The 15,656-nt window shown below is 38.3% G+C and overlaps 1 protein-coding gene across 1 annotated transcript in view; it reads left to right on the plus strand.

The window, feature by feature from the left end:
- Window positions 1-15,656, plus strand: part of LOC122816778 (cytochrome P450 2K1-like) — a 525,982-nt gene that overhangs the window by 334,319 nt on the left and 176,007 nt on the right. The window contains exon 7 of the mRNA XM_044089796.1: window positions 10,213-10,400. Coding sequence (XP_043945731.1) covers window positions 10,213-10,400 — 188 coding nt within the window. The remainder of the gene's footprint in view (window positions 1-10,212; window positions 10,401-15,656) is intronic.

A 15,656-nucleotide genomic window follows, 5' to 3' on the forward strand; every position in this document is an offset into this window, starting at 1 on the left:
ATTTAAATAGCATTGACATAAAAATATATGTATATATAAAGTGTTTATAATACTGTATCTGGACAAGCTCCTTATGCAAAGGTCGATGCTACCATCTGCTAACCCTATAAAATATAATGCAATATGTAAAACTAAAAACTGTGAAAAATACTTTAAAGTTTTGCTGCTCTTAATTTTAACAGCAGAGCAATCAAAATGCTCTCATTCAATCCTGGGGTCTGGCAGCATCTAAAGTGACCTGCCAGTACAGTTCCCGATATTCTAAATAGGTTTCTCAGGACCCCCCCCCCCCAGCATCAGCACCCACTATCTCTAAAAAAATAAAAATTTTGCTTGACCACAGCCCTGTGAATGCCTATATAGAGCATTCCTTTCGTTGTTTTTACTGATATTTTAAAAATGTTCATAAATACGTATTTTCAGATGTCTCTTCGTCTTTCCCACATAAAAAGCACAACAAAACTCACACGTCACTAAATACACAAGACCACTGCTATTACAATTACTACAATACATAATTTTAATCACCCTATTTCTAGATTTAATATATACTTGGCAAGTATTAGCTATATGTCCACATTGAGAACAGGCCCCACATTTGTAAGTGCCCGTCCTTCTGTTCCCACATTTGCCCAAGTTAATACTTCCCCTCCCAAACAATTCTTTCATATTTTTCCTATTTTAAAAATAATCTTAATAGGCTTTTTCACTAAGCCTCTAAGATCTGTAAGGAAAGTAAATCTGTCCCACTGTCTCTTAACCACATCCCCTACAACTTTGGAATCATTACTAAATTCCATCATAAATGCCCTACAAAATTCACTATTGTCTTTCCGGACAGATGAAGAAGTTATAAATTGATCTCCTTTACCTAAAATAGGCGAATATCTTGAACATCATAAGTTCTTAACATAATTCCTAGTGTCCCCAAGCAAATTGACTGGATACCCTCTCTCCTTAAAAAAAATTCTAAAAAAATACACATTCTTCTTTAAAATCTTTATCTAAATAAGTGAGTCTACATGCTCTTATTAAATGCCCCTTAAAAATACTTCTCTTTTGTACATAGTGGTGGACCCTATCAAAATGTAGATATGAGTTAGTAAAAGTCTCCTTTCGGAATATTTTAGACTTAATGCAAGTACAAGCATGGATTAACCACAACCAACCTGACATCTTAGCCATCTCCGAAACCTGGCTAAAACCCCATATTGCTGACTCTGAAATCTCACCTCCTGGCTACCATATCCTCAGAAGTGACCGATTAAGTAATAATCTACTCTAACATCCTCTCCTTAATCCCTCTTCAAATCTCCACCCCTCAATTCAAAAACACAGAACTAACTGCAGGTCTCCTACGACTAAATAAACACAAGAACATCTGCATTATTTCCTTATATATCTCCCCTGGCGACAACATCTCTACCCTTGAAAATATTCTTCTCTGGGCCTCTACTGAAATAAAATATGAAACTTACATTCTAGGAGACGTTAATATTGATTGGAATAAAATCAAAACAACATCCCCATCCTTATCCATTAACCTCTACAACTTCACCCAAGTTATCCATTCAACAACTCGTCCTAACAAAAATCATCCCCCAGGGTCCACCTTAGACTGGATACTAGTCTCCCATCCTAACAAAATAATTCACTCTGGCACTATCCCTGACACCTTTAGTGACCACCTGCCTGCTTTCATCCACCGCTCTGCAAACTCCACTCATTACCAACACCACTACATTCAAACTCGTAACCTTACCAACTTCAACCCTACAATTTTCTCAAATATGCTTGAACAAATTAACTGGCAAATCCTAAATACTCTGCCATTAGATAATGCTGTAGAACATTTTAACTCTGTCTTCCTAAATATTCTTAACTCCCTAGCCCCACCAAGATACAAATGAGTCAAAGTCAATTCTGCCCCTTGGCTGACTAAAGAAACAAAACAAATCATGTGCCACAGGGACAAATCCTGGAAGCTTTAACAGAAAAAACAAAATGCCCTCCTCCTTGCTCCAATACACTCAACTAAACTAATTATTTTGGACAAAAAAAACTACTATAATAAACTTCAGTCTAACAACAACAAGAACCCTAAACAAGTCTGGAGCTCAGTTAACTCCCTTCTCCATCCAGGGTCCAGGAATAATCCCTGCCCTGACCCTACTTTAACTGATAAGGAGCTGAGCTCTCAATTCAACTCTTTCTTCACTGATACCATAGCTAAGCTAACCAAAACTTTCCCTAACAATAATCCTTCTAACACTCTTCTCTTAACATCCAACAACCACAATAACTGCCCTTTTAAATTCCAGCTGAAACCAGTTTCAACCATTTTTATAAAAAGGCTCTTATCCAAACTAAAGCCTTGCTCTAATGCCCCTGACAACATACCCTCCTCCTTCCTCAAAGGTATAGCCCTCCTAATAAGCATCCTAATCAACAGATCCTTAAAAGAGTCTTATGTACCCAAACTTTGTGTTCAGCCTACATTCTACCTCTCCACAAAGGTGGCAAAAACACCGCTATTTCCAACTTCCGTCCCATTGCCCTACTCTCTCCAATATCTAAAATTCTACAAAAATGTGTCTACCACCAACTTCTGCCTTTCTTAATCCAAAATAACTTACTGACTCCCACCCAACATGGCTTCCACCCCAGCCATAGCACCACAACTGCCTTACTATCCTTCCTTGAAACAATCAATCAAGCCCGAGACTCCGGACTTTTAGTTTCCACAGTACTGCTTGATCTCTCTAAAGCTTTTGACACCATATCCCATACACACCTTCTCTTACATCTGGCTAACCTTAATCTCATCCCTTCTTCTCTCTCCTGGTTCTCCAGTTACCTATCCGACAGATCTCAAGCTGTCAGATGGAAGAACACTACCTCCTCCTTCCTGCCAACACCTACTGGCATTCCCCAGGGGTCTATTCTTGGACCCTTGCTCTTCAACATCTTTTTTATTAACCTTCATACTGTCATCCCTAACACCACAGTTATCCAATACGCCGATAACTCAACCTTAATCTGTGCCGCCTCTAACCTTCCTGAACTTCTGACTAAAACTCAACTAGCTTTTTCCACTACAGAGAACTGGATGCATCAAAACCATCTCTCTCTCTTAATTCTAACAAATCTAAAATTCTACTTTTCTCTCCTTCCAGGACTTTCACCTTTGACAAAAAGCTGCTCTAGAAGTGGTCCCTTCAGCAAAACTTCTTGGTATAACCATAGATGAATAACTTAAATTCGATATCCACATACAACAAAACATAAAGAAAACCCACCAAAAGCTAGGTATGCTCTACAGGAATAACCACTTTCTCTCTAACTCCTCTAGGCTTACCTTGGCTATTACCTACCTTTTACCTTCTCTACTTTATGGAGCAGCTCTTCTTTCCAATCTGTCTGCTTCCAACACCTCAAAACTTGAAATTTGTTATAATAAGATCTCCAAATTTGCTACCAATTCCAAAACCTCAACACACCACTGCCTTACTCTACATTCCCTGAACTGGCTAGAGCTCCCCAACCACCTAGACTATCTCCAACTAACCACCGCTCACAAACTCATATTCTACCCTGATAAATGCCCAGCCTTAACTAATATCCTTCCACCATACACACCAAATCGTTCTCTGAGATCTGAAAACCAAAACCTAATCTCCATCCACAAACCCAAACATTCTGCTGGACAGCTTCTACTCTCGAAATGGAACTCACTCCCACCCTCACTCAGGACTATACCCAACCCAAAATCCTTCAAGACCCAACTGTTCTCATACCTGTCATCTAAACGGAAATGTTCCTGCTTTCAATTCTTCTCCCCTCTGAGCTCTATACACTCTGCATCTCTTTTTCTCCAAACTTTTCTGCTCCTCTTTTTCTACAAACTTTTATTACTACTCTCCCATAATAGACTTAACTGTCGATGTTCTGGTTAAGTAAATTTCTCTCTAAACTCCAAGTTTGCAAATCTTGTAAATGTCACTTCTGTAAAAAAAAAAAAAAAAATGATACACATTTACGCTATGTATAACCTGACTGCTTGAATTTTAAGATTTTGTATTGCCTTACTGTATTGCTTAGAAATTCTTAATTGTATGACGTTTATGCCTGTACTTATCTTCAATACTCTGTAAATCTATTGTATTGTACTGTTTTTTTTTGGAGTTTTTCTCCCCGGGCCTCCACTGAAAATGGGCACTTCTTGGCCCTGTGGATTTCCCCGGTAATCAAACTGAAATAAATAAATAAATAAATAATGCCTCTAGAGGTTTTAATAATGTTAACATCTAAAATGCCCACTTTATCAAATGTAATAGAACTTGTAAAATGCAAAAAAGAGGTGGAGGAATCTAGATATTCCAAAAATTATTTCAACTTATTTTCTGATTCCTTCCAAAAAATACAAATATCATCAAGGAATCTTCTATAAAGTATCCAACAATCACAAAATCTAGAATTAAAAACAGCGCTTTTCCAACCATGCTAATATAATGTTAGCATAAGTAGGGGCACAATTAGCCCCCATGGCAACCCCCTTCATTTGATGAAAGAATCCCCCCCAAAATAAATAAAATTATTTTTTTAATATAAGGTCCATTAAATTTAAAATAACTTGCAATTCATCAGTAGAAATACTACACCTATCCACTAGAGCTGCCTCAAGCCAGTCTAATCCTATGTCCTGAGGTATCACCGTGAACAAATCTTTAATGTCCACAGTCACAAAAATAATATCATCATACAGCTGTTGTAAATCAGTCCCCTGAAGAAAATCCCATGAATCCTTAAGTATAATTTTTTCAGTCCCCCAATACTTTTTCAATTTTACATCTACAAATTTTGCTAGAGGGTCTGTCTTTGATCCTTCAGCTGAAACAATAATATTAGCTAATACTGACCAAGTATATATTAAATCTAGAAATAGGGTGATTAAAAGTATGTATTATAGTAATTGTAATACCAGTGGTCTTGTGCATTTCTTGACGTGTGAGTTTTGTTGTGCTTTTTATGAGGGAAAGACAGAGAGACATCTTAAAATACATATTTATGAACATTTTTACGATATCAGTAAAAACAACGAAAGGAATGCTCTATATAAGCATTCACAGGGTTGTGGTCAAGCAAAATTTTTATTTTTTGTTTTAGAGATAGTGGATGCTGATGCCATGGAGGGGTTCTTGGGAAACCCATTTAGAATATCAGGAACTGTACTGGCAGGTCACTTTAGATGCTGCCAGACCCCCCAGGCTTGAATGAGAGCATTTAGAGGTCATTCATTTGCAAGTGAACTGTCATAATCTAAATGTCAGACTTCTCTTTTGGTGCTTGCATTTCTTATACCATTCTCAAGAATGTGTACATACATATGTAAGAGGTTCAAATACAATATTGCTGACTACAGATTAATTCAGAATAGGTTTACACAAACTTGCAGTAGCAAGTTTTACAACCCCAGAAGGCTGTAAAAGACATTTTACTAGACACATCTCCTTGGCAATGCACTGCTGTTTCCATTCTTTCATAGATGCCTCACTTGTACTCAGTGTTCTCCTGTGGTATTGGCTGCTGATAATGTGTTGTATAGATGGTGTAAGTCGATAGTTTGGTGGTTCGATTCTATCACTGCTTAAATAGTGTAACTGTGATTACTGTCATATACCACTGGCTACTTCACAACCATCTTTATGTACACTTCTACTTATGAGATTGATTTACAGTGGTACACTGCTACACTAGCAAATCCTAGCATCCACAAGAAAAATAATTTTTGGCCACTCAGTGATTACATGATCCTACCATAACTGTATTATTTCATAGACAGAGTGGGAATTCTTCTGTGTTGCATGGATTTGATATTGTGCTTTGTACATTGTGTAAACTACATATGTAGGATGTTTAAGGTCAGCTCTTAGTGTGTCTTACATCCTCATACTGTGAATACTATTCTGCAAAGATATATATGATGTGTACCTGTACAGTGTTACTGTGCACTTTGACCACTTCTTAGTATAAACATCCAGCAAATAAACAGTGGTGAAGTCATCCATTTAGCTGTGCACTGTCCCAGCTGTATGTTGTGTGGCACTTGAGATACAGGCACTAATCTTTAGCTTGTGATCATGGGTGGTTATTTCAAATCCCGGCTCAGACTACAGACTATGTTGTGTCATTCATGTTGTGACTGTCCATGTCGCTAACATTTTCTGTCTACACATATAGATTTTGATTCCCCTTACAGAAGACTATGATAATTTGTCACATAGCAATGCTTTTATTCACAGTAATGATGACTTGCGATTGCATTTTCTTTGCATAACATATGCAGGAAACAGTATTCACTGGCACAAGGGAATGAGACAGCATTCTCTATGTTGTTGATTTAGTACTGCATTTACAGGTGCACATATCCCTTGCAGCAATAACATGATGTAATGCCTTCATATACCGATATATCTCACAACTGTAGTGAAATTTCAACACAGTGCATTCATCCTGTATAATATAATGTATTTTCTGTTGTTAAATGCTCAGGTGTCCACATCCACATTCAGTGCCTGTTAGCATCATTGGGGCTATACCTTAATGCATCAGTGTCATCCACCACAGTTATAATATGTCAGTTTACAGTGAGAGAAGCTTCCACCATCCCTTTTATTTCAGAGATTATTTACAACACAGCTGCGGTAGTGTTGTCGCCTCACAGTAAGATGCTGTCCGGTTCGATTCTCAGCTAGAGCGTCTTCTGCGTGGAGACATGCATGAATGGGCATACCTTCATTGAAGGCTGTGCGTCAGGGCTGGTAACTCGGCACTTAAAAATCAACTACCAATCATTAGCGGACCGGAGTTCCGCTGTGGCGACCCCTAACTGAGAAAAGCCGAAAGACACAAACAAACAAACATCTGATGTAATAAGGTAGCATAAGTAGAGAATCAAAGTTGTGTTAAGACTTCCACATGGTGGTTCTGGTTGATCCACATGTCATAAGTCAGAAGAGTTACATAGCTTGCTGTTCACTTCCTGAAATGCAACATTACATTAACATTAACGCAATTGTATCTAGTCATTATTATCCATTTTTATGCTGGACAATGATACATCATCAGCGGTTGTGATTGTATGTCAGCGAAATGGTTATTCAGAACATGTCATGTTGTGAGTGCTCCTCTCACATGTGCATTAAGTACTAACTTGTATAGAATACCTACACAGATAGACTGTGGTTTGATTCTGGGACAGGGTGTGTACTACACAATGGAAACAGCTTCCTTGTCAGAAAACATTAGGACTGTACTGCTCAGTGTTGTGTGGACAGTAACATGTGTAGCTTCCTTCCAGTATTCTGACTAAATATAATTGCTCATGTTATATTTGTAATTCTTTTCTTAATGCACACACTCAATTCAGTTACTTGTGGAAGCCTCCATTGCTATCTGTTGTGGCACATGCAACCAATATATGATGGGGCACCATCATTTCTTACTGGGAATAGCACCCACAACCTTCCTGGACATGGGTAGCCACTACTAAATGCAATATTGGGTATTAACTAACATTTCTATGGTATTACTTCATGGTGAAACTGCTAGGCTTGAAACAGGCAGCAATGAAAAATCTGAACTCATGACATATCATCCGGTCTGTGTTGTCATTTGTCACTTATGTATGCTGTGCATCATTAGCTTACCATTTAGCATTTACATGACTGTAAAACATTTGCCTATTACATGTTCATAGATGATACACCCTTTTCCTATGGGTGCCACTGTCATTTCTTTGCAAAAACATGTCTTATTCTGATGTACTTGTCCATTTGGTCTCATGTATATAAGCTGAGGTGGAGAATACAGCAGTGGTGTTGGCTTGCATACATAAATTTGCTGTATATGTATAGTTGCTTTCATATGCAATAACTGTAGTATATGCATTCATCCCATAATGTATCTTCTGTCCTTGATAACTTTTATCTCAACTCAGCATTTTCACTCCCCTTTCTTACATTGCAGCTTTATAAGCCCATCACAACCTTTGTTAGCATACTTATTTTTATTCATGTGCATAACTGCAGTATTGTCACTGACATCAATTATTATTACATCAGTATTGCAGGATTTATGTCATAAATGCCTCTTAGACACTTCATCACATTTGTGATATAAGAGTACATTTTAGACATTTACCCTTTACATTACTGTAGCTAGGGTAGGACTAGAGGGGCAACAGCCTCAGATGCAAAGTGTTGGGAGCATGATCAGCTAATGTCAATCACTCTTTAATGTAATGCATTTGCAGTCAAACCTGAGTGCTAGAGTGCTATAGTGCTTTATGTGTAGTATAAACTGTAGCAGCTGTGTGCCACATTGCAGCAAACAGTTGCTACAGTTTAAATTTTTTTTTTTTAACTAAAACCTGAGTGCTGTAGCACTCTGTGCAGGCAGGATGTAAACTGTATTACAGGGCATAAACTGTATCAAGCAGTCTGTTACAGTTTAATTTTTTTTTTAATTATAACATGGCCAGTGTAGGACTACATGCAGACAGATATAAAGCTGCTTTGTTTACGTTTTGTGCACGCACCTTTCCATGACTGTGAACACTATTGCTGTCCATGAAAAGGTATGTGCAAATGTGTAGAAGTGATGACCAGGGTGCATATTTGATTAGCACTGCTACTCATACAGTAACATGTTTATATAGTGTTTGGCTTAGTGTAGCAAACCGTTTGATACAGTTTAAAAGAAGTTTTTTTTTGTTTTTTTTTTTTAACAAAATATATTTAAGAAGGATTGATGGGAATGGCACAGAAATGTGACCAGACTTTCTGGGGCTGGGGCTGGGGCTTGAGGGAGGGGAAACATGTCATGCATCTGCCACCTGGTCGGTATGCCAATAGAAGGATTGTCTTCTTTTTTTTTTTTTTCTTTGAGGGGACCATAGATCTAACTGTAATAAGCTGATCACTTACAGCTTATTACAGTGAAGTACTTTTTTGGGGGGGGGCACTAGTTCATGGCAACAGCCCAGGGCCCTAATTGAGCCAGCTATGCTTCTGCCTCTTCAACATTAATTAATTATGCAGCATAACAAAGTTATTATTTGTGTGCAATTCCTCCATTTCACTTCTCTTCCTTCTGTATTCTTTCACTGGACTTCCCCTTAATATGTCTGAGCTACAGCATGTGCTTGTATCTGAGTTTTGCCACTATACAAGCCATTTAGTTTTCTTTTTGTGCTGCTGCTGCAGCTTGCAAGCACCTTTCCATTGTTGTGAACACTAATATTAGCCATGGAAAGCTACTTGCAAATGTGTAGGCATGATGAGCACCACGAATATTTAATTAGCACTACTGCTCATCGCAAAATATCCTGAGATGTTACAAGAAAAGAATAAAGCATCTACGGATCATGAGTAATTATAACAGATTAAAATACCTACATTTACTTTCAGTGTCCTATAGAAGATTGAGAGAAAACCTTCTAATGTTACATACATGTAATGAAAAACAAAACCAGTAGTTTGTGCTCACGAACCCATAAACTTTAATTTGATCCGAAATACAACAAATAAAAGGTTAAGAGCTTTCATCTATAATATTTCTGGGCATTGTCAAGATGATGGGTTCTGATGATATCTAGGAATATTATAGATGAAAATTGATAAATTCTACTGATCCCTGCCTGTACATTGTTTTGTCACATTTCAAAGAGCAAGCCAAGTCATTATACTGCAATGGAGGGGGGGGGGGTTCATGCAATATTGTACAAGGAGTGCACAGCTGTTAACAAATAAATAACCAACAAAGGAAGCAATAATATCTTTCATATGGCAACCATAGCAATAATAACACAATAATCAAAGGTAAATGAATCAAAAGATTTTCAAAGAGCAGTGCTGAAAATTACATGCACAGAATACTATTCTCATAAATAAAATATTTGCAAAGAACTAACTTACTACATAATACAAATTAACCTTTACAAATGGAGCATCATTTCTAGAATTTGTTCTCATGATAAAATGAAAATATACATCACTTTGGAAAACTTAGTAAGGGTTTCATATGTTAATATCAAAGTATATGACTTATTTTTTCCATGTTATTACTTATTATGATTTTCAACTATGTGTGTTGCTGCTGGTATGTGAGTTGTACTTTTTTTAACAAAAACATATGATTATTTTCTTTAAGGTATAGTACAGAATGAGATTGATAACATCATTGGATCTTTGCGACCGCCTAGTTTTAAAGATCGTAAAAATATGCCATACTGCAATGCAGTCATCCATGAAATACAAAGATATGGCAATGTTGTTCCCATGAATCTTCAACATGAGACATCCATGGATACTCACTTCCGAGGTTATTTCTTTCCAAAGGTAACAGAGCAAGTGTTGTAATCTGACAACATATTAAACATTTTAATTGAAAAATCATCAGGCCTCCTACTTGTGAAAACCCTGCCTGAATAAAATATTGGAAAACTCAAATATGTAAACACTTAAATGTTGGAATATGCAATTATTAATGATAAAATATGGCAGAAGGAAGCAACGTCACCTCTTACCATTTTTTTTCTTCAGAGTCAAATGTTTGTAATATTTCAGAACATTCAGACTGAAGTTTTATGCTTACACTCACTTGCAGTTTATTTTAGTAATAGACAGGTTAGATAGTTACCTTGGGCTTCTCTTTGATACCGGTCTCAATTTTACCCCATACCTTACAAACAACATAGGAATCCTGATATATTTGAATGTTTCATGCAATAATATACTTTGAAATAATAAGGATGTTATGGGATCACACAACAAAGTAGCAAAAGCCCAGGAAACAGGAAATAATATTTTCCCAGACATTTTTTTTAATTATATAATTTATAGATTATATAGTTTAAAAATTCCACATTGTGTCACAGATCCTTCATTTGCAGAAGTAAAAGCAACATTCTCTCCAGCATTTGTTCTATATTTTGAAATCAGACAACAACAAATTACTAATTTCTACATAGTTATATATGTGTATTACAAATGATAACAGTTGCATTTTTACTTGCATAACAAAATTATTTGAATTAATGGTTATTAACATTATTTTGTGTTCTAGTTCCTTGCTATGTAATAGCTCTGTGTACCAAAACTCAGCTCATTTGTTAGGTTATTAAACACAGGCTGAGATTCAACAAGATGTTGATAGTTGACATGCAAAAAGTGAGCCATGAAAACATCCAGAAAACAATAGTTAAGTTTTAGGTAATGTGACTTGCTTTCATGAAGCATTATCAGTGTAAGAAACGTAAGGTCATTAACAATGGTGTACCTCACCAAATAACAAATGGGTTCTTTCCATATTAGTTGGTTTATAAGGGGACGCTCCTTGCTTATGATTCAGTTTTTCCTCCCTTCTGTTCTACTCTGACATATTTTTTCTCAGAAGCTTGCATGTTCAGAGTGGAGTGAGGACTGCCTATGCTGGTGCATATCTTGATGTCATATGCCACATCAGGAGAACACAATAAAAAAAAGGATTTGACACCTACACTATTTGTACTGATAAATAAACCCAGGTCCTCTTGTAAATCAACTAATATGGTAAGAATGAATTAGTTGTAATGGCTTTCATATATGTCATTAGGTCACTTGTTAGCAAAAATCAGACAAATGAACCTGTTCAGCTGAGAGAGCTCTTTAACTTTTTGTAAATTACACCAGGGTTGTGTGTCTTCAGACTTTGGTTATTGTAGTTTAAGAGGTGCAGGGGTTGAGACCTTGTGCATGAGAAATGTGAGGGGGCTTGCTTTACCACAGAAATAAGTGCTGCTGGCTGGTCTTTTGACTGAAACCATTTGCTTGCCTGGGTTCTGCTAAAAAAAAATTCATAGACCTAAACCATATCCATTTATCTAACAATGAGGATACCTTGGTGGGTTTTATGTTTGGTTTGAATTACAAGCACTAGTCAAAAGAATGGAAGAAGACATTGGGTATCCAAGAGGGTAATCTCAAAATGGCTGTGTCCTGAAGTATCAGAATACTAAAAGAGGACCATCTCCTAGAGGCATAGCCAAGATAACAGTGCTTTGTAAAGGTGTGAAGTGATGGCCAGGTAGCAGCAGCAGCACACACGTCCCCAACAGAGACTTTATGAAGCCAACATGGAAAATAGCCATACCTTTGAATATGTAACTTTTGACAACAGCAGTTTCAAATTAGTGGTGTGTCACATGGTTGAAAAACATAATGCAGATTTAAATTGTCTTAGAAAAGGTTTGTTGATGACTGCCAGCCTTCCTGTTTCTGAAACAAAGTAGTTAACATTTGATATGTCTTCTTAAACTCATGTACTCCCTTCAGGCAAACTTTATGCTTATATCTAGGATGTGAACACCTACCTCCCTTGGTATCTTGGGCAAAGAAAACAGGAACATGAATGTACCTGTCATTTCAGTCACTTTCATTGATAGGAAATATCGGCTGGTCCTGAAGGACACATGATCCCTGTGCAATATCAGATACAGTCCTCTGCACACAGAAGCCTGAAGTCTGATATCCTGTGAGCATAGATGATGGCCACCAGGAAGAGCATTTTCTTTTAAGTAAATTTCAATATCTGTGAACCAGATGGTTCCAACAGAAGACAGTCAAGCAAGCTAATCAAAAGTTCATATCCTATTGGAAGTTCTTCCAATGTGGAAATAGAATCAATGCTCTGTTAAGAGGATGCCTAACCTGATAGGATGGGCCACAGTTTTGCCCTCTACAAAGTCATAACAATCATAAATAGCTGACACAAGCCTGTATAAAAACTGGGACTCACATGGTGCAGTTGCCTGACATAGGTCAGAGTCTCATAACAGTTCATAGACTAAGGTGGTATCAGATACTAATATGCCCAAATGGAGAATCTTTTGTTATTGTCAGAATATGCTTATATGGAATAACTCCTGGTATCCCCTGCCAATCTTGATATCTGTTTCAGACACTCCACAACAGCCATGCTCTGGGACAGTCATTTGTCGTCCCAACCATCGACCCTTGGTTAGGACAAGAAGACCCTCCAGAACTGTGAGAGTCTGTAGAGTGTAAAGCTATGCTCTTCTCAGCTGCCAGGGCTGACAAGGATTAAACTTCTTCTTTACTCTGTGAATTTTGCAATGAGACTTAGAATCAGATGGAATGGAGGGATGACATACAACAATGCAACTTACAACTGGATGGAAAACACATTCACAGTAAACTCCTTTTGCTTTTTCTCAGTAATCAGAAAAAGTGAAAAGAAACACATTTTCCCAAGTGGTAAATAGGTTGACCTCAGATTTGAACCATGTAGGGTTCTGGGATCCATAGTTCCAGGTGAGAGCTGTAGGACTGGCTCGGGTACTTTGTCATTACATCCACTGCACCTCTCTGACTAAAACCCCTATCCTTATCCTTGGACCAGATGGAAAAAAGGGAGACACCTGTGTTCTCCTTTGTTAGTTTAGGCACTGGAATGCTTATTGTTTGTTGAAAAGAATTATTATGGACCCCAGAAGCTTGTCCTCTTCCAAGGCCTCTAAGGCCATGATGGCAGTAGCAGCAGGTAGCACTGATTGACTGAAGTACAGTACTGTCTACAGAGAACATCACTTCCTTTGAATAGTGATGGGGATAAGATGAGATTTCTACCCTACCAGTGAAACACTGCTCATCAGGACCTAAGACCCTCCTGAAATCTGTTGAAGACTGTGAACCTCTATCTGGCCCAAGTGACAGTAAATAGACATCAAGAGGACTTCTATAGGAGCATGGAGAGTCTGCAATCACTTGCATACCACAATCTGCAGCAGCACCAGTATTCTCAGTCATTCAACCTTTACTGTGTTGATTATGGTGGCACTCAAGTACAGACTGCCCATGTGTGCACCTTCTGCTGCAAATCATCTTCTCCTTCTTCTTCTTCTTTCGGCTTTTCCCAGTTAGGGGTCACCACAGTGGATCACCTGTCTGCTCAGGATTGGCAGTGAAGTTTTACGGTGTCAAGTTGCCAGCCCGGCACCAAACCTTCCACGGAAGGCACAGACATGCATGCACGTACTCACACCTAGGGCCAGTTTAGAGTATCCAATCCACCTACAGCATATCTTTGGGATGTGGGAGAAAACCGGAGCACCCAGAGGAAACCTACGTGACTACAGGGAGGACATGCAGACTCCACACAGCAGGCACCCTAGCCTGCTGCACATCATCTAAGCTTTCAAATTATTGAATTCATACAAACTCCACTGGGGAAGGGAATTACTAATGCAGGAGAGAATACAACTCCATATCAGTGAAGGCATTTCTCTAATGTAAGATCACAGAGAGCTTCTCCCAGCTGACAGTCAAACCCAAGAACTGCATTCTATGATGAAGCTACCAAGATCTTATCATTTAAGTAGGGAGACATACACAACTCCTTTTCCTGTATCATTTCTGCCATCATGACCAACAACTTGGTAAATACTCTAGCTGCAGAAAAAAAGTCCAAATGGTAACATTGTACTAAAAGTGATGCCCACCCAAAATGACTTTATGGGACTGCCTGTGCAGACCCCAGATAATCATGCCTAGAAGGCCCCCATCATGTGTAGTGAACCCATTCATATGTCCAGCTGCAGCAGCAGCAGCAGCAGTACAATCATCTGGAGATTCACCCTCCAAAATCTGACATACATATTCTGCTCACTAAAACAGCTAATGTCCATAGCATTTGGAATCAAAAGGAGTCAGAAGTAGAAGCCAGAGCCTGTATGGTCCCTTTGGGAAGTATAATCTAACTTGTTTCCACAGATCCCTAAAGACACATTGTCCTTTTGTAGAGTCCTTTCTAAAGGATGATATAAGAGCTATAAGACATACTAAGACATAGACATCCATATCCACATCTAGAACTTGCTTATCCTTCATGATACTTTTCCATACCATGGCAGCTTAGAAAATCACAACCTCATGGGCACTCTTAAATGAGAGAGCTATGAGCAGTACACTGGTGGAGCCATCTATCTGGTGATTTTCTGAAACCAGAGGCAGGTATTTGCTCATTTGACAGCCTCTTCTTCTTGAGAGCTGGCTGGCCTAGAAGAAAAAGAGATAGGGGCAGCTAAAGAGAACTCTTGACAGTATACATCAGTGGAAAGAACATGTTTCTTCTTCAGCAGGTCATCTTCCAAATCCTGAGAAAACTGGCTGGATAGAACCTCCCAATGACAGAGACATACAGGATGGACTGCTAGAGCTCCTTGAAAATGAAAGGCAGCCTTATCCAGGACATCCTTTATATGTACATGTCTAATCCTACTGCCAGAGACACAGTATGGTGGTGGACACCATAGGAGCCTACTCTTTCTGCTGAGAGAAGTCTTAACCACCTCCTCCTTGGACTTAGACTCAAGGAGGGAGACTCTAGGAGGGAAGAACGGTGTTATATAGTGTATCAGAAAACATCTCAGCATGACTCAAGCGCTGTGCACAATGTAGCAATGCAAGGGCTCAGCCAACGCAACAGCTAGTTATAATGTAATAATACTATGTCTCAGCATTGCCCAACAGCTACATATAATTTAGCAGCACAAGGTTTCCTCTAACAATAATGTGTACTTTAACAGCATAGTGACT

This window comes from Protopterus annectens, chromosome 12.part0, assembly GCF_019279795.1.
Source record: "Protopterus annectens isolate FY-2018-M chromosome 12.part0, PAN1.0, whole genome shotgun sequence".
NCBI lineage: Eukaryota > Metazoa > Chordata > Ceratodontiformes > Protopteridae > Protopterus > Protopterus annectens.